Source organism: Panthera pardus, unplaced genomic scaffold (assembly GCF_024362965.1).
Source record: "Panthera pardus isolate Hobbes unplaced genomic scaffold, ASM2436296v1 HiC_scaffold_6, whole genome shotgun sequence".
NCBI classification, from domain to species: Eukaryota; Metazoa; Chordata; class Mammalia; order Carnivora; family Felidae; genus Panthera; species Panthera pardus.
In genome coordinates, this window is record NW_026526991.1 from 135,772,396 (window position 1) to 135,797,157 (window position 24,762).

The 24,762-nt window shown below is 45.3% G+C and overlaps 1 protein-coding gene across 2 annotated transcripts in view; it reads left to right on the top strand.

Annotated features, from left to right (window-relative positions):
- The first annotated feature begins 255 nt into the window (after positions 1 to 255).
- IL2RA (interleukin 2 receptor subunit alpha) overlaps positions 256 to 24,762 on the top strand; it is a 56,778-nt gene continuing 32,271 nt past the window's right edge. Inside the window, exon 1 of one of the 2 annotated variants that reach the window (XM_019460877.2) lies at positions 256 to 630. In XM_019460877.2, coding sequence (XP_019316422.2) covers positions 567 to 630 — 64 coding nt within the window. In that variant the 5' untranslated portion in view covers positions 256 to 566. Of the gene's footprint in view, positions 631 to 7,675; positions 7,759 to 24,762 lie in introns of those variants that run through there. The other variant, XM_019460876.2, reaches the window with a different exon arrangement.

The window sequence follows — 24,762 nt, forward strand, 5'->3', positions numbered from 1 at the left end:
TGAATATGGGTCAGTCTTCTGCTTCCTTTTTAATTACCTGAATACTGAAGACCCCACTAGGCTCCCCTTATCCTGAGTGGCACCTGTTGACTCCTCAGGGAGCCACAAGTCTGGGGGAGGACCTCAATTTCAAGGTGATGTCAATTTATGAAACACTAAATGAGACCACTGCCACGAAGTGCTTGCTCACTCTCTTTCAGCAGCAGGGGAATCTCCCTTTCCTTTTCTGGGTGAAGCTGAAGAAAGGATTCATAAACGAAGTCCAATCCTTCTCACTACCCCAGCCCACACCTCCCAGCAATTGAACTTGAAAAAAAACCTGGTTAAAACCACTTCCTATATTTGAAACTAGAGAGGGCTAGGCACAATTTCCTGGCTCACCAAAGCAGCCTAATACTTATAGAGAGCAACTTCGGACTGTCATAGAGACCAGAGGGACCACAGCATGATGACACCCTGAGTGGATTGATCCTTTCATCCCTCGTCCTCCCAGCATGATACAAATAAGAGGCTGACTGGAAACTTGGCCTTCTGCAGAGAAACACCTTCTCTTCACTGCCCTCAAGATGGAGCCAAGCCTGCTGCTGTGGGGAATCCTCACATTCGTCGTGGTACATGGCCACGTGACAGGTAAGGGTCACAGGTGCCCTCTGAATCTTGGGAAGGCTCATGGATGTTAGCTCTTCTCAGCCCAGAATCAGGAGGTTCCTAAGTAGAAAGTGCAGACACATGGGTTGAATCTTAGGGTCTATTCTTTGTCCATGACCCCCTAGGGTCCCATGTCATGCTTCAATCGTCCCTGATCTATACACAGAGCCTGGGACGGTGGGATCTCCTGTTGCTCAGAGTCTTTGTTAATTCTGGGGTGAATAGAGTGGCAGGATATTTGAATATTAACAGAATACGAATGAGCAGATTCCTCAAGACATGTTCTCTTATTTTCCAATGGATACAGTTTTTCGCCACACCTAACAATCTAAAAATCTACTAGGAATCTAAGACCAGGTTAATGTCCTGAGATGTCAGTAACTAATATAGGAAACATCAGGATAATTTAAGATCTCAAAAAATCTTGGCTTCAAAAATGTATATGCTGTTTTTCTACATACTGCCTCAGGAAATAATACCTAGGACGCTCTTTACACGTGCAATGTTATAGAAATTTTAGAAAAAATAAGCATACTTGCTTTCAGAACTCTACTTTTTCTTATAGTCTTATATGGATATATGCATGTATACATATGTGTTTGTATGTATACACACACATGTGCAAATTTTGGATTTCATTCATCCTTTTAAATGGGTTTTGTCAAAGAAATTTTTTTTAACAAATAAGAAACCACCAACTTCTACCTCAAACCACCTTTCCTAATTGAGTGTGAATTTTCTAATAACTTCTTCCCTTGCTTACCCAGGAAGACAGATAAGGTATCAAAGTCTACAATTTCATTGCCTTAACTTCTAGATGTATAATAATGCTAACTGGCCACAGAAAGATGTGTTAAGAAGTGAAACCTGATGATGCATCTAAGGAGTCTTTTTGCTTATTTGGTGAAGTAGCCAGATTATGCTGGGCTGTGAACTGACCCAGGGATAGGAATTTCTTCATTGTGGAGTTGAAGAGGGCATGATTTTTGAAAGGCTTATAACATGACTTCTGTTTCAGCATGGTCTTTGCAAAGTGGGAGGACAGTTCAAGTTAGAACAGAAAAGTCTTTACAATAAGTCATGACCTATCTCTGGGAAACACATTTCAAGTAAACTTGTGCTATTGTCAGTCGCTGGTGATCTGAAGATATGAATGGTCTTGGTGGGAGTGAGGCAAGTGGAAGTAATACGAGGACTCTTTCATTCACTCGGGTCTCCAAAAATCTATTCAAAAACCTCTTAATCCCCTTCTCAACACTGTAGAAAATATGAAAATGAATAAGACATAGTCTCGGTCCTTAACAGACTTATAACCTAGCAAGGGAGATAAAGGCACAGGTATCACAACAGCACTTCAGATTAGAATGCGATGAGATCCATGTGGGCCAGATGTAAATGATGGCAGCATGCAAAAAGAGCCCTGGGATATGAACAAATTTCCCTAGGTAAATAAATTTTCCTAAGGCTTTAACTTTCTCAGAGAGAAAGGTCCCTGTGACAAAGACACAGCAGAGCACAAGGGAACAGCAAGTGGTCCACTGTGCCCCCTGACACTGGATGGGCATATGGGAGATCAAGGCTGAAAAGATAGGATGGGGTCAAATGAATGATCCAAGGCCTTGGATAGCAAGTTATAAATTTTAACTTCATTTGGTAGTCAATGGAAAATTACCCAAAAATAAAAACGACCATTTATAGAGTACCTTCTATGTGCCAGACGTGTAAGTTGTATCTCAATCTTTATACCCACTTTGCAATGTGGATGTCACAAACTCACTGGATGAAGAACCCAAAACTCAGAAGTCACAGAGACAGTGACAGAGTTGGGGTTCAAGCCCAAGGCTCCCTGATTTACACTCTTTCTGTTCACTGCAGACACTTCTGTGGAGGTGACTCTGGCACAGAGTGGAGAGAGATCAGGTGCACAGAGACATGTTGGGAGGCCCCTTCCATAGTCCAGTCAAGAGGCACATGAGAACCTGGTGACCAAAGAGGATGAAATAAGTTGAGTTTATGGGATGAATATCTGGTTTAGGAACCACCCCAGGGTAAGAAATAATCTCATCTCAGACTTTCTTCTCCAAGAGGAAGAGCCCAGTCTTAAAATAAACAAGACTTTTTGCTCCTCAGAGGGGAGAGGTCTCTAACAAAATCAAACAGACCATCAACAGATGCAATTTCTAGCTGATTCATAAGGCAGATTTTCATTCTGAAAATTTCCAAAGCCACCAATTAAAATGGTGATGAGTCGCAGAGGATGTATTAGTCAACCTGGGTGTTTTTTAATCTCTGTATTACTGGGTCCTGGGATGTGGTTAAAAAGAGAATTCTCCTGATGTTACCAACATGGCACGTTAGCGAAGGCACCTTTCTCAGAATTGTGGAAATTCTGAGAGTTTATCTATGCTTTGATCGTCTTTCATTCTAGGAATTCTGTGATCAAATCTTCATCCCCTAGACTAAAAAAAAAAAAAAAACAAAAAAAAAAAAACAAAAAACCACCAAAGTGTGGAAACCCATAAAGATGATATTTTTGTCTAATTATCCCTTCTTCTAAAGACAACTGCCCACACTGGAATTTCCCATCTGCACATCTGTCATTAAAACACAAAGTGTTTAATCCTCTATGTTTAATCATTCAATTTCTCTAGACCCCAAGTGTTATTACCATGGTTAACCTTGCTCATCTTCAGGATATACCTTGGGGAGACAGGACTTTGGTAAGCTTAGGGACTACCTCATAGAAGAGCTGCTACTTTCTCTAAAACAGCATGTTAAATAGGCAGTGCTCTTTGTCACCTGTACATACGTTCCATTTAATTTTACTTTATTTTATTTTGCAGTTTTAAAACATTTTATTGAACTCAAGAAATCCAATGCTATCGCTTGGATTATAATCCACACCAAAGCAATGAGTAAGATATGTTATAACTTGTCTTCATTCAGAGCTTTGAAATCCAGTATTCAATTACAGAATATTTGATTCTGAAGTTCAATCTGATTGGATACACTTGACCTGGATCTCCATTTTAGATTTGAGAAAACTGAGGCACACACACAAAAAGTGACTTTGCTCATGGTGGGTTAGAGGTGCTAGCAAAGAACTCTTCTTGGCCACTACAACTCCACCCCTTGACCCCACTCATCTCAAAGAGAAGTATTCTTAGATTTCTTTGGCTAAGTCTTGAGTTTTCTGGAAGCGATGTCTTTTGTGCAATGTCTTGTTGAAGTCATTTCTGTAAGAGCTAGAGTCACACTTGAGTCAGGCTATCCCTCAACATGGTGGACATTCAAGTGAATTTCCCCGTCCCCTTCACTGCCCAGGGGCCAGTTAGAAACTTCAAAAATTAGGAGTTCTCTTAGAAAGTGGGGCGTGTCTTCTGAGGTCAGTGGAGAGAAGATTAAGGGGAAATTAAACTTTGCAGGAAGCTGAAAGTGAGCCAAGATGCCTCCTAACATTGTTGGAGGAGCATGGCTTTGGATGAATTGCTCTACCTCCCTGGGCCTCAGTTTCTCTCTGTAAGATGAGAAGGTTGACAGAGTTGACTTGGAGACTCCTGTGGCTCTGTCAAAAATTCTGAAAAGGAAATAAATGAAGCTCTGCTTAAAAGGCATGTTCAAGTTGGGGTATTTTTGGATGAAAAAGTTTCCAGACTGAAGACATACACACACGGTCTGGGTTAAAGAGGCACTTGGGTGGCAAGGTACCAATGCCTGACATCTCATTGCAGGTTATTTCCAACTCTTGAAAGTTGCTGCACTGCGCTCAGGCGCGACCCACTGCTTCCGTGAAGGCTGCAATTGTGAGCATGAAGGCAAAAACATCGCAGAGGGCCGCGGAGGGCCTTCTGCTGCTTGCTCACTTCTTCAGGGACTCTTCCCCCTCAACGATTTCCTTGTCTTTCATGGGAGACGTCTCACACGGGTGGGGACCTGTCTCTCTTCTCTTTATCGCAGGCCATTCCCTGTGAGAAAAGGAAAGGTCTTCATTCAACTAATGGCTTCAAAAGTTAGAAGCCCTCTGTCCTTGAAAATGCTCAGAGAGAGGGGCTGGCTGGCCACTTCTGGGGGATGCCATCGAGGGGTGCACAGGCTGGCTGGGTAGATGGACAGGGCAACATTGTGGCCTCCCTCCAGCAAACTTCCAGGCTGGTTCTCCTCTGCCACCTTCCAACCTCTGTTTTACTTCCCCTCCTAGAAAATGAAATTAAGGATATGTGATTTTCACATTTTTCCAACCCAAGAGCTGACAGCCCACACAAGCGCAGATTCTTGGCTTTAGGAGAGAAGGCACAATCCAGTCCACTGTCTGCTCCCTGCCCCGAACTCTGCGCAGCCGTGAGAGGCAGAAGAGGGAGAACTTGAGCCATAGGTTTATTTGTGTACAGTGAGCTTCGAGTAGCCGAGCATTCAGAGTAAAAAGTTCCTCCACCCCTTTCCTCTCCACAAAGTTCAGGGCCCCCTTTCTCTGGAAGACGTTAGGCAGAGTCTAAACGAGCAGGTGTCAAATATGGTTCAGAGATTTCCCAAACCAGGCAGGAGGCTGAAGTGAGAGCCTCTGATCCCTTTGGATGTAGAGTCTGTGACTGCTTCTCTCCAGGCTGACAATGTGCGCCATGATGGCATCGCTCTATGCCCACCTGGGGGCCCCCAGGAGCTCCTGGGTGTCTCTAAACTTCCTGAGATCCTGAGATTACTCTCATCTCTTGTTCAGCTATTTGTTTAGGTAGGTGTCAGGTGAGAAAAGCTCAGAGATCCTTAGAGACCTTACTCCTCTCCTGTCTTCCTAATATCTTCTTCAGGAAACTTCTGCTTAGGTGGAGTCATCCAGTGGCCCAGGTAGCACCAAGGGGGACACACACACACACACACACACACACACACACAGGCCCAGAGAACCTCACTGCATCTTTATCAAGTCATTTGTCACTCCTACACACGGAGCCTGAACTTCTCAGCTGGGAGAACAATGTGATAGCAAGAACCCACCTACCTTTTTTTTTTTTAATTTTTAAAAAAATTTTAAAATTACGTTTCCTTATTTTTGAGAGACAGAGAGAGACGGAGTGTGAGCGGGGGAGAGGCAGAGAGAGAGGGAGACACAGAATTCGAAGCAGGCTCCAGGCTCTGATCTGTCAGCACAGAGCCTCACGCGGGGCTTGAACTCACGAACCATGAGATCATGACCTGAGCCGAAGTCAGACGCTTAACTGACTGAGCCACCCAGGCACCCCTACCCATCTACCTTTTTGATTCTTAATCTTTTTTGAGTGGTGAGACCTTGAGAAAATTTGACGAGATCTATTAACTATCTCCTTAGAAAAATGTACAGACAGACAAAATTTGGAGTGTAATTCTCTGGTTTGGAGTATAATAGTCTGTGAGTCAGGGTCACCAGGTAAGTAAGACCTCTGAATGTGTTCTTTACTATCTTAACACTCATAGTCATGAACAGAGAGGATGAGACACAGAAAGTTACCCTCCCTGGTTTAAGGGAGTGGTGGTTGGCTTGGCAAAGGCAACTTAAGAGGCATGGGTAGTACCTAGGGAAGACAGCAAGAAAAGAGTGCCAAGGGCAAAGCAAAAACACTAGGCAAGCAAGAAAAGTGGAGAGCCAGGACTAGAATCCATCCTCTTAAAATTCCAGTCCAATATTCACTCACATCTTTACACTGACGCTCAGCGACATGCATCCATCCATCCGTTCACGCGTTGGGATTGCAAAGATGACAGAGGGTGCAGTCCTTGCCGTCAAGCTGCTCATGGCTTAACAATGGAGATGAAACATGTGCTGAGCAGTTCCTTCTAGAAGACTGCTAAAGGAGAGCCAACAGTGAATCCCCAACACTGAATCCCCACCAGGCTTTCAGATAAGTCACCCATTTGGGGGCAAACAATAATATCATCTCTTGGTATTTTAGGTATTTTCCACTCAGATTACTCAGATGGTTTTTTGACTATTTGACTTATTCTCTGGTTACTCTTGGATTTGCATCCATCAGTGAGAGAATGCAAGGCTCACTGGGAAATGGCTTTGCAGGGGTGGTTCCCAGTGTGTATTTTGGGATGCATTAACGAATGATATCCAAGCCCCACCCAAGAACAACTCAGACCGATTAGGGTAGACTCTCTGGGGCTGAGAACTGGACAGAACGATAACTTGTTTTGTTTTGTTTTGTAAGTTCCTCAAATGATTTAAGATGCAGTTAGGATTGAAATCCACAGAATGACGGTTCCCATGGTTGGGCTGATTCCGTTATTTCGTTTCTGTTCACTAAGAACAGGTGCCTTCATGCAGTACTTCTCAAATTTTAACGTATTTACAATCACCCAGGAATACTGTTAGGGAGCAGGTTCTGACTCAGGACGTCTAGGGTGGGGTTTGAGATTCTGGTTCAAACACGCTAACGGGGAAAACCAAGCTGCGAGAGACCTAAGATCAACTATCGCAAAGTCGTGCGTGGCGAAGTGGGCATGTGCCTCAGCGGTCAGAACAGAGAGGGTAACATGCTTCCTGCAGAGTCTGGAAAGGCTTCTCAGAGAAGGCGGCCCTGGGACATAATGACTGAATTTGTGCTGGTGAATATCAGGACATGGGTTGGAGGCTGGTGTTGCCTAATGATTTTGCTGAAGTTGTGTTACATGGACCATGCTCCACGAGGAGCAGACTGAAAACCCAGGGGTTTCCTGGGGCAGTGAAACAAATGACCCATACCGCATGCAGACATAAAAGCATTTGTGTGTGCGCTGACCAAAACGAGGCTCAAATGGCTGGCGGTTCTCTGATAGAAATCAGTACTTCTGCTCAGACGAGAAGCTCCTGAGCCCTACTCTCACTATAATCCTGCGGAGTCTACACATGTCAACGGTGTCTGGTAGATTGCTTTCACGCGGTGAATCGTTGGATCGGGGTCACCAGTACCATACGATGTCCCCGGGTAACAGGCAGGAAGGCCGGGATGTAATTTCCCTACATGCAAATTTCACCCCTGACCGAGCTGCACTAACAGGGGACCATGAGGCTAGAGTCTCGGTGCTTGCAGCCTGACAAGCCATCCCGATGTCCCCATCCTGCAAACGGGAGAATGTCAGACAGTAGAAGACTCCAAGGTACCAAAGTGTGGGTGGCATGGGTGGGGGGTGACCAGAAGGTCGCCTCACTGGGGAGATGGAAGGAGCCAGGTGCCGATCAGAACTCTGGGCCTCTATGCAGGCCTGCCCGGGGTGCAAGGCGTGAGGCAGGTTGGTGAGATGTGCCTTCTGCGTTGCTCTCTCCCCGAGCTCCCCACCTGCTTCTTGCCACAGGCAGTGGGAAGGTGGGCCAGTGCCGGGAATGCTTTTTCCCAAAAGAGGAGGAGGAGCAGCCTGTTTGTAAAGAATAAAGAGGAAGTTCTAAAGAGGCAGCAGGTTCCTCTCCCCCTGAAGAACGTGGAGAATCGCCCAGTCTCCAGCCAGGCCACCCGCATGGGGAGAGAAACAGGAGTGGAGGGGTGAAGCTGAAGGCTGGAAAGGGCCGGTGAAGGCAAGCCGGGGCCGTGACCCTGGATGCCAACGCCTCCTGCCTCCTTTCAGGTGTGTTTGCTTTCAGGCTTGTTCCAAGAAACATTTTAAATGCGAATCATAATAACAAGGGCCGATATTCACGGCCTGTGTGCCCTCTTGCAGGTATCATGTGAAGGCATAGGGTCACTTCAGTTAATCCTCAAACTAAGGTAGGCCTTATTATCATCCCCATTTTACTCCTGGTAAACTGAGGCTCACTGAGGTTCACTGAGTTGCCTAGTGTAATACGACTAGGAGAAGCTCGGATTCGAGCCAGGCCATCTTGTTCCAGAGCCTGCATTCTTTACTGTTCTTCTAAGCGGCCGCTAAGGTCATAAATTCATGTGCCATAAAGAAGTTTACCCTCCCTTTTTAAAAAATTGAAGAAAGTACCAATGAGGAAGGTCACAGCTCCTGAGGCTGTACATGAATTACCGTGTCTGTGCTCACAAAATCCAAACCTGGCTGCCCTGTAGCTGCCCCTTCCTCTTCTCAAGCGACTGACTTGACCTCTTGAGTCCCACTGAGTCCTTGGAATCTCAAATTCTCCGAATCCTGCTGTTCCCCTCCAGGGCTCTTTCCACCCCGCGGCCCCGGCCCCCAAGAGCAGTCTGGACTGCCTTTCTCGCTTTTGACTGCTCTTCAAAGAAAGCACTTTAGTCGAACCACGTCTGCCCCAGCCACCCACAAAACAGAGGAAATTCTGAGCACCTCCAGGCATGAGTCAAACCCACCGTGTTCAGGAATCTCTGCCCACAGAATCACCCACTCTTTTCTGTTTGGGACAGAAATAGATACCTTCTGTAGAAGCCTCGCTGCTTTTCGTATTCTCAGCAATTAAAAAAAAAAAAAAAAAAAGGCAAGGATAGGTGTATGCCCCTGGGGCAGGATCGTGGGAGTTTTCTCTGCTGTGGAGTTTTTCGGAGTTTAGAAAACATTGCCACAGCACAGTGGATGGCCAGGTGGCGGAGGGAAGCAGTGAGGCGGCTGGGGGACCATCTCGGCTGTGGCGGGACTTTCAGTTACGTGTTCATTCCTTCGTTTATTAATCATTCAGCAAATGCCAACTACTGTGTGGCAGATACAGAGTGAGAGACGAATGTAGGCCCCGTCCTTGGCCTCCGGGAAGTCCTCGTCCATCAGGAGAGAAATTGGTTGCACAGATAATTACAACACACGGGGACATCCAAGATCTACGCGCAGAGAAAGGGGATGGAACACACAGATGCTTGTGCTTAGTGCAAACCCGGTGCGTCTGAGGTCCGTAACTGCCTCGTGTTGACGCAGACAGCCGGGACAGACAGGAAGGCTAGGAGCACTGTTTGGTCGTTAATTACAAAAATTATCAAAATCAAACACCACCAATTTCGAATTACAATTATATTCCAGTAATATAGACAGAGGATTCGCAGAAGCTTTCTTTGGCTCAAGAAATTCCTTTCTGGGGGCACCTGGGTGGCTCAGTCGGCTGAGCGTCCGACTTCGGCTCAGGTCATGATCGCACGGCTGGTGAGTTCAAGCCCCGTGTCAGGCTCTGTGCTGACAGCTCAGAGCCTGGAGCCTGCTTCGGATTCTGTGTCTCCTTCTCTCTCTGCCCCTCCTCTGCTTGCACTCTGTCTCTCTCTCTCTCTCTCAAAAATTAACATTAAAAAACATTTTAAAAAATTCCTTTCTGGAGAAAATGGGAACATCGCAGGTGGAGAACAAACTGATTGCTCTCACAGTCCCCGAGTCTCTAAGAAGCACGTTTATAGACAGTGCTGGCCAACCGCGACATCCCCAACCGTGTGTGAACAGTTCTCCGGTCCTAGACGTCCAGAAGGCACGCTCCTCTCTCAGGAAGAGGTGGAAGGCACCTAAGCACTCCTTCAAAACACATCAAAGGGGGTTTTTCATTCCAAAATGGAACGAGCCCCATGGAGAAAACTTGGGCCCGTCTCCCCTGAGAAAGATCGGTTTATCACGACACCAAGTAAAGGGCACAGGAATCATTGCTAAGAGTTCTGCTCAAACCCCTGAAACTCAGGTTGACGTCAGCCTCTTCCTGTCTCGGAGCTCTGTGAGTTTCCCGGGAGTTTTGGGGGCGCTGACTTTGCAGGAGGCGACACCGCTGACAGCTGTCCCGGCCGCGGTGGCTTCCCCTCTCCCGAAGAAGAAGAAGAAGGGCAGAGAGCCTTGAACCCAGCTGAGCGGCCGTGCGGTATCTGCTTCCGGCGCCTGTGGTAGTGACACCTCTGTTCAGAGACTGATTTAGAAAAAAAAGCACCTTTGTAAAGAGAAAACTCCTTATTTTAAGTGGAAAGCAAAACAAACTACAAAAAAAAAAAAAAAAAAAAAAAAAACCCTTTGTGAAATGAAAGGGCAGTTTCCTCAGACATCCTGCTAACACCCGGGGGAGCACAGAGACCGCAAAGGGTAAGCAGCTCAGCTCGCCTCGATCATGTTGCCATTTATTTCACTTTTCGGCTTTCACTGCCTGTCGCTACCTTTCACTCGGCAGGCTGTCGGTTTCGTTTCCCTCTGCCAGGGTCCCGGGCCCGGGCTTGCGACGGGCTGGTGCGACCCAGCCACACCCAGCTGTGCACTCCGTGCCCACCAGCCCGAGGAACCCTCGCCACAGCCCTGCGACACGGGGGTCGTGATGACTCCCATCGGACCGGTGAGGAAAGCCAAGTGGTGAGGCGATAAGCGATGCACCCCAGACGGGCTATCAGCTCCGTCCCTCCGCAAAGGCAGCAAGCTGTCCACAGGCGTCCTTGGGGCCACGGGCTTCTAGGCAAGCCTTGAGTCTCGCATTTGAAGCACTCTTTCGTCCATCCCCAGACTGACTCCCTTGAAAGCCACTTTCATGCTGCCTTTGCCCCGACCAAAGAGCTCAAATCCTCCCCTGCCGCGTCGGGGACACGATCCATTTCCTCTGCCTGGCGGCCAACAGTCTGATGGGACCGTCCGCATGTCCTCAGCTCACAGGACACTCCGGTCAGCAGTTCCCCTGCCACTTCCTCACCTGGGGTCTCGAAGGCCGGCTCCTGGGGGCGCCCTCTCCTCTTACTGGAGTAAACTTCTGCGTCTCATCTGTTTGCTTGGCATTCTTCCCACCTGGACGGCATCGTGGGAGCGTGGAAGGGGCTCATGACTTACGGAGTCTACAGGCCTGAATTCAAACCCTAGCTCGGACACGTGTGACTCAACTTCCCTTCAAGACAAGCGGCGAGTGCCATTCCCTGCAGGCACTAGCGAGGGGGGCGCGCAGGGGACTGGCACAGTGTGGGAAGCACTGGGAAAAGTAACTGCAGGTGGTCTGGGAGTGTAGAGGGATAAGCCACAAAAGCAGACAGTAGGGTCCAGAAGTTTCCCCAGAGAACAGCGATGAGGCAGGCCTGCGGGAGAAGCAGGAGTCACGAAGGCGGGAAGTGAGCACATTGTGAGCAGGACGAGGACAAAAGACACGGTTGGTGCTGAGAGCCGCACAGAGCTCTACTGGGCTGGAGGGACGGGGCAGGCAGCGGGCATGAACATTTCTAAGGCAGGGCGTGAGCTAAGATGTGGAGCCTCGCCAGGCACAGGGGTTTGGATTCTAAACTGCAAGGGACAGGAGAACACAGAGTGGCCTTGGGGAAGGGAAAAACACGATGTGTGCTTTAGACACTCTAGGTAAGAGCTGACGGCAGGCGGCTCGTTTAAAGCTCCTTGGGTCTCAGTTGCTGTGGGTACAAAATAGGAGTAACGGGCTGCCTGGCTGACTCGGTCGGTGGCGCATGTGACTCTTGATCTCTGGGTTATGAGTTCTAGCCCCACGCTGGGTGTAGAGATTACTTTTAAAAAATAAGATCTTGGGGCACCTCGGTGGCTCAGTCGGTTAAGCATCTGACTTCGGCTCAGGTCATGATCTCACGGTCCGTGAGTTCAAGCCCCACGTCGGGCTCTGTGCTGGCAGCTCAGAGCCTGGAGCCTGCTTCGGATTCTGTGTCTCCCTCTCTCTCTCTGCCCCTCTCCCGCTCGCGCTCTGTCTCCTTCTCTCAAAAATAAATAAGCACTAAAAAATTAAAAAATATATAAAAAAGAAAATCTTTAATAAAATGAAATGAAATGGGAATAACACATGCCCACACTGGGGGGGCTGTAAGGCTTACAAGATGGCCTGCCTAAAGCAACCAGGATACAGTAGGTGCTCAATAAGTGTGACTTGCTGGACTTCTAATCTGCACGGTCGAAGGCCTAGCAGACCCTCCACATGGAGGTCTCACAGGCTTCTCAAACTCGATACACGTAGAATCGTCCCGCCCTCTCTCCTCTTATTTCCTGTTCCACCGAAAGGCACCACCATCCACCTGACTGCCCAGGAAACCTGGGCAAAATCCTACACCCCCAGTCGAGCCCCCTCTTGACTCTGGCCCTCGCCACGTCTCAACGTGAGCAACAGCTCTGTGCTCTCTCTCATCACCCCCCACCAAGACCCCTACCATAGCCTTCCCGCTACGTGGGTCAGAGGCAGGTCGAGGGCGGCGGGAGGCCACAGACTATGGTGGCCACGGGAACGGGGTGCAGCCGGGACACAGAGGGAGGAGATACAGAATCAGCCACGGGTACCCTCTCCTCTCGGGCTGCAGGATCCAGACCCTGGCTTCACCACGGACTGGCTGTGTGACTCTGGGAAGGTCGCGGGACCTCCGGGTGCCTTGCTCCCATGGTCTACAAAGGGGAGACCATGAGAACTACTTATCTAATACCTAGCTAGTTATTAAATGACTTTTATTTATACTCATATTAATTATACTATAGTATTTTATATATATAAATTAGTATATATTTATATATTTGATCATATTTTCATTATAATAATATAATAATTATATTAATTATCACTAATATTCCTAATAGCCTACTTCATAGGAGATTAGGGAAGTCCATACATATAAAGTAGCTAGAACAGCATCTGGCATGCAGCAACTCTTTTTTTTTTAAACATTTTTATTGATTTTTAAAAGAGAGAGAGTGTGTGTGTGAGCGGTGGAGGGGCAGAGAGAGAGGGAGACACAGAATTTGAAGCGGGCTCCAGGTTCCGAGCTGTCAGCACAGAGCCTGACGTGGGGCTCAAACCCACAAACATGAGATCATGACCTGAGCCGGAGTTGGATGCATAACCGACTGAGCCACCCAGGTGCCCCTGGCATGCAGTAACTCTTGAGATGAAGTACGAACTGTCTATGCATGCGAGCACATTGATAGAGAGGCTCTGAAAGCCCCCTTTCAGCCCGACATTCTAGAGCTTACTAAATATTTTAAATACTTGCCCTACAGCAGAGTGAAAAGTCCATTTCTTCAACGCTGTGCTAAGCCACGTCACCTTGTCACTCTGAGGTCTCTGTTGAAAAGAATGGCATCTATCTGCTAACTGAAATGATCAGAGACCGTTGGTTTTGTGCGTTAACTGAGAATTTATATGAGGTGGGAATGATGTAGAGCGGAGACCTGACGGAGCCCGGGGGACAGGGAAGGCTGTGTTTCCTCCAGCGCTGGCTGAGGGAAGAGGGGCCCCCTCTGAGTCCATAGACTGAACTCAACAGAAGCCCTTCAGTGGAGTTTGCTTTTCTGAGGCCAGTTCCTGAAGTACAGGCGAGGGCTGTTGGTATAGTTTAATCGGCATCCTTAGCCTCCTCCCTGTGCTGTGTGGTCCACGCCGTCATTCCATCCCCACTGAAATGTCCTATTCTTCTGTCTATGGGGTAGCACCTGTCAGCATGTGGATCTGGGGAATACTCTCGGGCTGCTGTTTGCTCCTACTAAACCCGACGTAAGGAAGTCACTGCAGACGAGAGCAGGGCTGTTGGCCAAGCACCAAGAACCCCAGACTCTAAGGCAGTTCTTCCCCCTCCGGTTAGTTTGTGATCTACATTTCCATGTTTGGGTAGTCCTTCTCCGTGAAAGGGCTTGAGCCCTGTCACCAACGCGTAGCACTCGTCTTAGTCCCTTCAGGCCGCTATGACGAATACCGTAGACTGGGGGGCTTGTTAACAACAGAACCTCACTTCTTGCAGTTGTGGAGGCTGGAAATCCGAGATCAGGGGCCCGCATGGCGGGAGTCAGATGAGGACCCGCCACGGGGCTGCAGATGATGACTTAAAGGCCCCCACCTCGTGACACCATCACACTGGGCAGTGGGGGGCTCCACATGTGAATCTGGGGAGGGGCGCAAACATCCAGTCCAAACGGTATACGCTGTGTCTTGTTTAAACTTGGAGTGATTCTTGAGAGCAGGGAGGCAGAGTGCCCTCCGGGTGAGGAGGGGACTCCTGGGGAGACCCAGGGGGCTGCTGGCAACCTTCGATCCACGGCCACCCTGGCATCTGAGCATGTGGATTCGGTGTGTTTGACAGTCAGGCTGGGCTGTGGTTCTGAGAAGGAGCACATTGTTCCTGAAGGTTCCTTCGTTTCCGGTGACCTTTTCTGATTCCTTCTCGTCTATGTTTCCCTTCTGATCCTAAGCTTCTACCGGCATCATACTGACTTACCTACCTGGTATTTTTTGAAATCTCAGTGGAAAATCTGCTGCTCTCCAGTTGAAAATCTCCTCAACTCCATGGTCTGTTTCACAGAAGAGTCCCTGTAGAAGGTTCTGGGTGGGATTCACCGAGGTACCATATTTCTACTAAAAATATTCCGTCCCAAGAAAAAGGTTTCAAACGTTTGAAGAAAAACTGTTTTTAGGTTTCAAAGAACAAGAGTATATTTCTACCCCCTTGTTTTTCTTATCTGATAAGGCTTTAATTTTCATCAGGTTGACATTCTGTGGTAAGTGTGTGGTTAACTCTTTCATGTACAGAAGCTTGTTGTCAACAGAGAAGGCTCCCGGGGCAGAAAATCACCATCTCTGCCCATTTCATTTGCACAGGCATTTGAGATCCCCAAACATGACCATTTTGATGTAGAGACAGCAGCTGGGAAAACTATTTTTGGTTCCCTGCCTCCTTTCTCCCTTCCAAGGTAAACAGAAAATAACCGGCTTCCCACCCAACCCCTGATTTTTTTTTTTTTTCTTGGTAGCAATTTTCGATGAAACACAAATTGTCCTGCAAAGGGTCTTACCCTGTGAGTCACTCATTGTTGGGTTATGGGAACTGACTATTTGGCCCGCCAGGTCCAGCCAGACCTCAGAAATCGAGGGTCTGATAACAACACACATAAGTCAGAGATGCTTGGGGCTAATTCCTGCAGAATGTGACCATCCACACTGAGATTTTCTCCCTCAAAACACACAGCCTCCCCTCTTGTTTCCCCTGGGGACCACATACATTTTCTTTGATGGCACTAACTTCCTTTAACCCTGTCCCGCCCCCCCCCCCCCGAGTTCCCAGCCCTGTGACACCGAACATTTGCCCCAGCCACATTCTCCTCAAGCATTTCCGCTTGCTGAACGAAAATGGATATTTGTCTGAATGAATGAATGAATGAATGAATGAATGTACAATGTAGCCAATGCCAACGTACCCAAGCACTTATTGAGCGCCTACAGCTGCCCATATTGATGCAATCGTTTAAATAAATAATGGATGATGTGGACAGCCAACCACAACCAGAAATGACTGGAAGTGTTTAAGCTAAACTGTGGTGATCCCGTTGGCAGGGAACCGGAAACTGACCATGTTTTAATATATTTCAAATCCATTATAACCTATTCATGTGAACATAGGTGAGAAGCAGGAAAGTAACAGAACGATCACAAACAGTTCTTAGAAGATGAATTCAAAGAAACTCCATTTCCTTGTTCTGACACAATCGAGGCTTAAAGTAATTAACATTTTCAATATTTTTTTCCAGTTCACAAAGTAACCTTACATATTTTATCATTTGGTCCTAAAAACAACCCTGCTGGAGGCTCAATAAGAGAAACAATTAGGATTCGTGGGGCATTTTACAGATTATAAGGTCCTTCGCTCACATTATTTCCACGGACACATTTCTGTTATTCATACCTTTGCAATTCACACGCCAGCACAACATGCTTCTCCTAGTCCCCTGAACACAATATTCCCTCTGCCCGGGTGACGTAGTCTGCTGAACCTGCCTGGTGAACCCGACTCACCCTTCCAACATGGTACAGCAAAGAGCAGCCTTCCTCCTTACCTGGCTCGCAGGGAACAACCCCCCATCGGGGGGTACCAGGCCCTGAAGATCAATCAGCACCGCGAAAGGCAAAGACTTGGAGTAACTCAGAAGCTTCTACGGTCACGTTTAGTTAATGACTCTGAGGAATCTGCCACCTGCTGATTGATCAGCGGACCCCATCTCCAAACTAAAGCAATGAAATAGTCAGTACCACCCCACAACAAAAACTTAGTCCGTGTTTAACAAACCCACTTCCCGGATCAAAACAAAAAGAAGGGAGGTTTGTTGTTGCAACCAGAGGTCAATCACAGGGATGGAGAATGTATGAGACCTCTCCTCCAGGCCATTGACTATGCTCCTAGGGCAATTGGTTCTGTGATGTAGGAAGCTTGACTGGGCAACATTTTAAGGATGTAATGGAGGGCTGGAGAGCTGGGAGGTAGGGAGGAATAATAAGACGCTATTGCTATGGCAGCTGAGCAGTTGGGGGCTTAGGAGAGGGTGAAGGTATTGGATGAGAAGGAGGCATGTGCAGGAGGATTGCAGAGGCAGCAGTAATGACTCCTGGGAAGTGATTCCATATGAGGGCAAAGAAGCAGCGGAATGTAAAAAGGATGCTTTGGTGCCCAGCTGAGGTGACACAGACGATGGGAATGTAAGGGTCATGAAGAGAAACAAGAACAAGAAGGGGAACAGCTTTTAACTTTTAATTCTGAAATAACTGTAGATTCACAGGCAGTCGTGAATAATAATGTTGACAGATCCAATATAGTCTTCGTTCACTTTCCCCCTTAACTACAGCACAGTATCACAACCAGGAAATTGACATGGGTGCAATCCATCAATCTTATTCAGATTTTGCCAATTTGATATGAATAGCGTATGTGTGTATTTAGTTACGTCATCAGTGTAGTACGTGTATTTTTGGTTCTATGCAACTTGAATGCATGTGTAGATTCATATGACCACCACCACAGTTAAGATACACAACACTTCTAGGGCACTTGGGCGGCTCAGTCATTTGGGCGACCGACTTCAGCTCAGGTCATGATCTTGTGGTTCGTGATTTCGAGCCCCTGCATCAGGCTCTGTGCTGACAGCTCAGAGCCTGGAGCCCGTTTCAGATTCTGTGTCTCCCTCTCTCTCAGCCCCTTCCCCACTCATGCTCTATCTCTCTCTCTCCCTCAAAAATAAATAAACATTAAAAAAAAAAAAAGATATACAACACTTCCGGAGTGCCTGGGTGGCTCAGTGCGTTAAGTGTCAGACTCTTAATTTTGGCTCAGGTCATGATCTCAGGGTCGTGAGTTCGAGTCCCACGTCTGCCTCTGTGCTGACAGTGTGGGGCATACTTGGGATTCTCTCCCTTCCTCTCTCTTCTGCCCCTCCCCCTGCTTGCATGCATGCACTCTCTCTTTCTCAAAAATACATAAACATTAAAAAAATTCTTTAATAAAAAAAAAAAGATAACACAACAGTTCCTGTCACAAGGATCTCTCCACCTTTCGTAGCCACAACTACCTGCCTTCTTGCTTCCTAATCCCTGGCAACCACACTGTTTCCATCTCTATATTTTTGTCATTTTAAGAATGCTATGGAATGGAATTTTACAAAATGTAACTTTTGAATTTAGATTTTTTTCACTCAACATAATTCCCTTGAGATCCACCTTTCTGCATTTCCTAGCTGGTATTGTCCTGTAAAAGAGAGCTTTCTCCCCCCCCAACCCCACCCTATACTGTTTTGGTATCACTATGGGTTGCTATCTTTTAAAATAATTTCATGATTTTATTATTTTCACCGTTGACTCTCTTGGGTTTACTGGATGTACTATCACATAATCTACAAGTAGAGATAGTTTTCTTTTCCTTTATTTCCAGTTTTTATGCTTCTACATTCTTTTATCTGATTGTCTTGGTTAAAATCTCAATGGCAATGTTAGGCAGAAGAAGAAACAAAGCTTTGAACAGAGTTGAAGCATGGAAAGGCTAAAAGGCACAGTGTTATGTCTCCACTCAAGTTCAGAGATGGTGATATGAATCTGGAAGAGGCAGCATGGTATTTTTGTTAAGAACACAGGCTCTGAAGCTTGGGTGAGACTCCCAGCACTTGGGCCGTCCAGCTGTGTGACCTAACTGGGTGCCTCAGGCAATTTATCAAAACTTGCTGTATCTCACTTGGAAAATGGCAGTAATAATTGTAATATTTATTTCATGGTATTATTGTAGAACTGAATTAGTTAATGTGTGTAAAGACCTTAGAACAGCTTTTTGAACTTGGTAGGAATTCAGTGTTAGACTTCTTTTATGAAGCCCTCAGCATAGAGGTAAGGACTGAAGTAATGAGACTCCTAGGAATAGAATGACAAGAGCCAAGGTCAAATCATTGGGAAAGTCCTGCCCTGAACTCTTCCGAACACTTTTTGGGTCACGGATTCCTTGAAGAATCCTATGAAAGCTGTCATCCTCCTAACCCCAGTCTGATCATGCAAAAAACATCAGACAAATTCCAATAGTGGGGCATCCCCCCAAATACCCCACCAGTATTCCTCAAAACAGTCAAGGTCATGAAAAACAAGGGAAGTGAGACACGATCGTGTCATTTGGAACCCTGGGTAGGACTCTGGAACAGGAAGAGAACATTAAGAGAAAACTGAGTAAATCTGAATAAGGGATAAACTTTAGTGAATAATAAAGTATCCATACTGGTTCATTAGTGGTGACGAATGTCACCGTACTAAGATATCCATAACAGGAAACGGTCGGGTCGGAGGACTTATAAAGCCAGAGTAAAGTGAGCATTCAGAGAAAGAAGGCCAAGCAGATGAGGAACCAGGAGGTCATGGTGTCTTACGATACCATGAGTGAAGTTTCAAGAAGGAAGAGCTAAAAGAACCAGATGCTAAACACACTTTGAGGAGACCAAGAGTTGCCATTGGACTTGGTGACTCATAGCTCCTTGGTGTGCTCTGAAAAAAAAGTCATTCCAGTGAAAGCAGAAGGCACACTGAACGATAATGGGCAGAGCGGGTAGGGAGGGTAGAGGAATGATAAGGTACGGACTCTTGCGAGATACTGAATTACGAGGGAGAGAAATAGAGATTGATTGCTGGGGCAAGTACTGGGATGCTTCCAGGCTAAGGAGGCTCTGGAGAGCCCGGGGTGGGGGTGGGGGGTGGTGCCAGAGAGGGACACCAGCAGGGCACAGCTCCAGAGGCAGCAGAGAGGAAGACATCTGAGGCACACCATGTCAGCCTTAGCGAGACCAGGAACATGTCTTACATGGAAAGGCAGAGGAAAAAGCATATGATGAGTAAAAATGGGGAAATTGTGAGATACGGAAAGTTGAGGAAGTTCAGAAACAAGGGAGCAAGTAGAGGGTGAGTGGGAAAGGGCAACCAAATGCTTCATGTGGACGAACTCTCAGCATCACTAAGGTTGGGGGACGGGGTACTAGGAATGCGGAAGTCACACCTCATCTTCAGATTTCTGGGTCACTTTGCACATGCCATCCACTCTTCACCTACGTTTCCTCTCCTAGGAGTGAGGTGCGATTTCTTCCAAAGGGATGTCGTGAAAAATCTTGGGTAAACTTAAAAAATCTGTGTATAATTTTCTACTTTGCATTAAAGTCATATAACTGTCCTGGGGCTCCTGGGTGGCTCAGTTGGTTAAGCATCCAACTTTTGATTTCAGCTCGGGTCATGGTGTCTTGGTTCATGGGTTCAAGACCCGAATCGGGCTCTGCGCTGACAGAGATTGCTTGGGATTCTCTCTCTCCCTCTCCTTCTCTCTCTCTCTCAACATAAGTAAACTTAAAAAAAATTTTTTTAAATCATATATCTGTCCTATCTTCTTTGTTAAATTATAAAAACCTCAGAGGCAGGGACCCCAGCTTATTATTTTTAGTTATCCTCCAGGGTCAATAAATAGAAAATTTTCATTGAACAAATAGTCCATAAGCGACCAAAGGTAATTCATGTTATTAATCGTAAACAGAATGTCATTATCAAATAAAACAAAAGGGAAAAGAGCCAAATATAAGTATGCTCTAATAGTAACTTATACTATATCTTTGTCATATTTTATATCTTTAAAACTACTTATTTGTGGGGCACCTGGGTGGCTCAGTCGGTTAAGTGGCTGACTTCGGCTCAGGTCATGATCTCGCGGTCAGTGAGTTCAAGCCCCGCGTCGGGCTCTGTGCTGACAGCTCAGAGCCTGGAGCCTGTTTCAGATTCTGTGTCTCCCTCTCTCTGACTCTCCCCCGTTCATGCTCTGTCTCTCTCTGTCTCAAAAATAAATAAACGTTAAAAAAATTTTTTTAAAAAACTACTTATTTGTAATATTTATTTAATATCTGTTTTAATATAATATATGCCTAAAATATAAGTTCCATGAGAGCAGGGACCTGTCTTCACTGTCACTCTAATCCTCAGGCCTTAGCAAGGGCTCAACACATAGTAGGTGTTGTATGTGGTCTGCTATACCACATTACCCATTACCAGTTGTAGAGCAGACAAGTCATATCAGTAATGTCCTTTGAAGTTAAAAATAGAACTATCCTATGATCCAGCAATTGCACTACTAGGTATTTACCCAAAGAATACAAAAGTACCAGCTCAAAGGGATACATGCACCCTGATGTTCACAGCAGCATTATTTATAATAGCCAAACTATGGAAGTAGCCCAAGTGCCCATCGTTAGATGAATGTATAAAAAAGAGGTGGTATATATACACAATGGAATCTTACTTGAGAATAAAAAATAATGAAATCTTGCCATTTGCAACGACATGGATGGACCTAGAGAGGATAATGCTAAGCGAAATAAGTCAGAGAAAGACAAATATCATATGATATCACTCATATGTGGAATTTAAGAAACAAATGAGCAAAGGGAAAAAAGAGAGAGAGGGGGGCAAACCAAGAAACAAACTCTTAACTCTTAGAGAAAACTGATGGCAAACCAAGAAACAAACTCAAACTCTTAGAGAAAAACTGATGATTACCAGAGGGGATGGGGGAAATAGGTGATGGGGATTAAGGAGGGCACTTATCGTGATGAACACTGGGTGATGTATGGAAGTCCTGAATCACTATATTGTACACCTACAACCAATATTAAATTGTATGTTCACTGACTGGAATTTATGTAAAAACTTTAAAAAATAATAATGTCTGGGGCACCTGGGTGGCTCAGTCAGTTAAGCATCTGACTCTTGATTTCCGCTCAGGTCATGATCTCAGAGTTTGTGGGATCCAGCCCGGAGATGGGCTTCATTCTGGATGTGGAGCCTGCTTGGGATTCTCTCTCTCTCCTTCTCTCTCTGCTCTTCCCCGAGTCTCTCTCAAATAATAATAATAATAATAATAACAATAAATAATAATACCCTTTGAAGAGTGATACTGTCATGAATCTATCAGAAATTTAATGCTGTTATTAATCACCTCTAGCCTGGGTTTCAAAGAAACTTGTGTTTCTTTGTAAAAAAAACAGAAGCAATTCATTGCCAGGAGGAAATTTTTTTCCTTCTTTTCCCATTTTTCTATCACAATATCTTGGTATGTCTTTCTTCCAAAAAAAGATCCCTTAAACAGGTCTCTCTTACACAGAGGTGGAGAAAATCATTAGAGACAACCATCCTTTGATGCTAGAATAGAAAAATCTCTTCTTGTTTTTCAAGCTACTCTTAGCATGCTCTGGAGACCAGCTGATATTATATATACCTTTGTTTTGGTTTTCATTTTATTTATTTACTTATTCATTCATTTTTCATTTGGATAAAGAGTTCAGTTAATCATTAAAATCTATGGTGCACTGTCCTCATGGGTCTATGCAACATATCTCTCTTATTGTTATCTTCCTTCTCTTTATTCTTTATCTAGACTTCCATCTTCCCCATAAACACCATCTCTTATGTCCCTTTGTTGCCTTCAACTCCTCTACTACCACAAATGTACAATGTGTGCTTGAAAAAAAAGGTGGATTCTGCTGTTGTTGGAGTTTTTTCTATAGTTGTCCATTACATTAACTTTGTTAATCATGTTTGTAAATTTCTGCATATTCTTACTGGGTTTTTTTTGTCTGCATGATCTATCCATCACAAAGGAAGGCTTTGATAAATCTCTCATTATGATGGTAGATTGGTAAATTCATCCTTCTATCAGTATTTGCCTTATACACTTTAAAGCTATGCTATTTAGTTACCTGTAAGTAAAGAATTTTTTGTTTTGTTTTGTATATTTTGAAGCTGTGTTATTGGGTGCATTCAAGTATGAATTGTGGAATTGAACTTATCCCAAGATTCTGGATTCCTACCAGTGCTTTTGCCTCAAAGTCTGATATTAATTAATACAACATTATTTTGTATTGTAATTGTCCATTCTTTTAGTTTCAGAGCCCTTATGCTTGAAGCAGGTCTCTTAGGAACAAACATCAAATAAGTTTATTTTTTAAAAATTCTTTTTTGTTTAACTGCAGAGTTAGTTCATTTATGTTGGTTCACATTGCTGATATATTTGGATCGGTTCTCACTATCTTATTTTTTTTATTTTGCTTTTATTTATCTTTCTATGCATTTCCCTCCCTTCTTTCGACTTAAATGAATTTTTATTCAATTCCATTCTTTTTTCTTTACTAGTTTGCAATGTATTCACTTGACTCTGTCACTTTAGATATCATTTTCAAAATTTTGACATGAACTGAGATATTACAAAGTCCAAATTTAATCAGTATCATAACCCTCCTCCCAAATAATAAATAACCTTTGAATGCCTTAACTCTCTCAGCTTCCTGACTTCCAAGATTTCAATTCTGTCTTGATATCTTTTCACATGTTTATTTCATGCAGTCAATACTGATTTAGATTCACTCACAAGTTTACCTTCACCTTTATTCAGCATCTCTTCTTACAACTCATACTTTCCTTCTGGGCTCATTATCTTTCTTTTGAAATACATCATGAGAGCAAAATGAACTGGTGGCGATCAATCCAAATGCATTAGCCGTTGTCATCGATGTAAATGGGCCAAACTCTGCAGTTAAAAGCATGTGCTAGAAATCCAAAGGTTGGTTAGTAGTGATAAAAGTCCAACGCACCAGGAAGATGTACACTTAGATGGACCCAATAACATGGCTTCAAAATATACAAAACAAAAATTGACAAAATTGTCAACTTTTTGAAAATTTCTCAGTCTGGGTCTGCCAAATATGTAATTCATGTTTCTGCCATATTCATATTCAATGCATCTGGTGGGTCCTTTATTTCAGTTATTTTAATTAATCTCTAGATGTTCTTATTACTGCCTCATGGTTTCCAAATTCTCCTTCATCCCTTTTAGGACATTAAAAGCTTATAAAAAAAATTTTTTTTTTTGGTCTATTGATTCTGTTCTGGCAGGTGTAAGCTTCTCAGTTTGTTGTTCTTTCTTTCTTAATGGTGGCATTCCTCACGTGTTTTGTTATTCCCCCCTTCGAGATCATTCCTCCTGAGGATATCAACCCAAATGTCCTAGGAGAAGGGGCAGAGGCTGGGCCCCCCAGATGTGACCAGCTGGTGAGTTTGGGACTGGAAGGGGGCCAACCTTCCTCAGGCCAGAGAGGTCCATTGCCTCCCTCTCCCCTGTTGGCCACACCACTACCCTCACCTTCCCACGACCTCTCTGGAGACAAGGGCATTGCTCTTCTCCAAGAGCTTTCTTTCTCCATGGCACTCACCTAGCCTTGGAGGCAAAGAGGAGAATAGCAGGAAGAGAGAGTGCCCAGGGACCAGCCAGTCCCTGTGACACCTGTAGGTGTCACTACCCCTCTTTCCACTCAGCCATGCTTAAAGTTGCCCTGGGGTAAGCCCACTCCCCTCTGCTAGTGGTGGGCTGGCTGCTGATTTTCTGCTTTACAGAGGTGATGGAGAAGGAAGCACATGGGAGAGAAAAGGACAATTAAAACCTCTGCCCCCCAAAGGTGGCTTCCTAGCCCCTCGATCTTGGCTGCCTCATATCTCCTAATGCACAGCAAGAAAGACCCAGCCACTCTTCATCGTGTTTGTGCTAGTTTCTTAGATCTCTAAACAGCCCTTTTGCCTTTGTGACCCTCCAGGTTGGATTTGCAAGAGTGAACTAGGATCCCATGCCACTTTGCAACCATGTCCGGGATCATAGATGTCTTTAAGAGGGCAGAGTTGTATTTATATATAATCCACATATATTATAGACAAGTCGGTTTAACCAAACACATAATAAATCATAAGAGTTTTGGGTTTGTTTTTTTTTTGAGAGAGAGAGGGAGACAGAGAGGCAGAGGGAGAGGGAGAGAGAATCTTAAGCAGACTCCACGCCCAGGGTGGAGCCCGATATGGGTTTTGATCTCACAACTGTGAGATGAGGACCTGAGCTGAAATCAAGCAGACGCTTAACCTACTGAGCCACCCAGGTGTCCCAAGAGATTTAAAAAAAATAACTAAGTAAA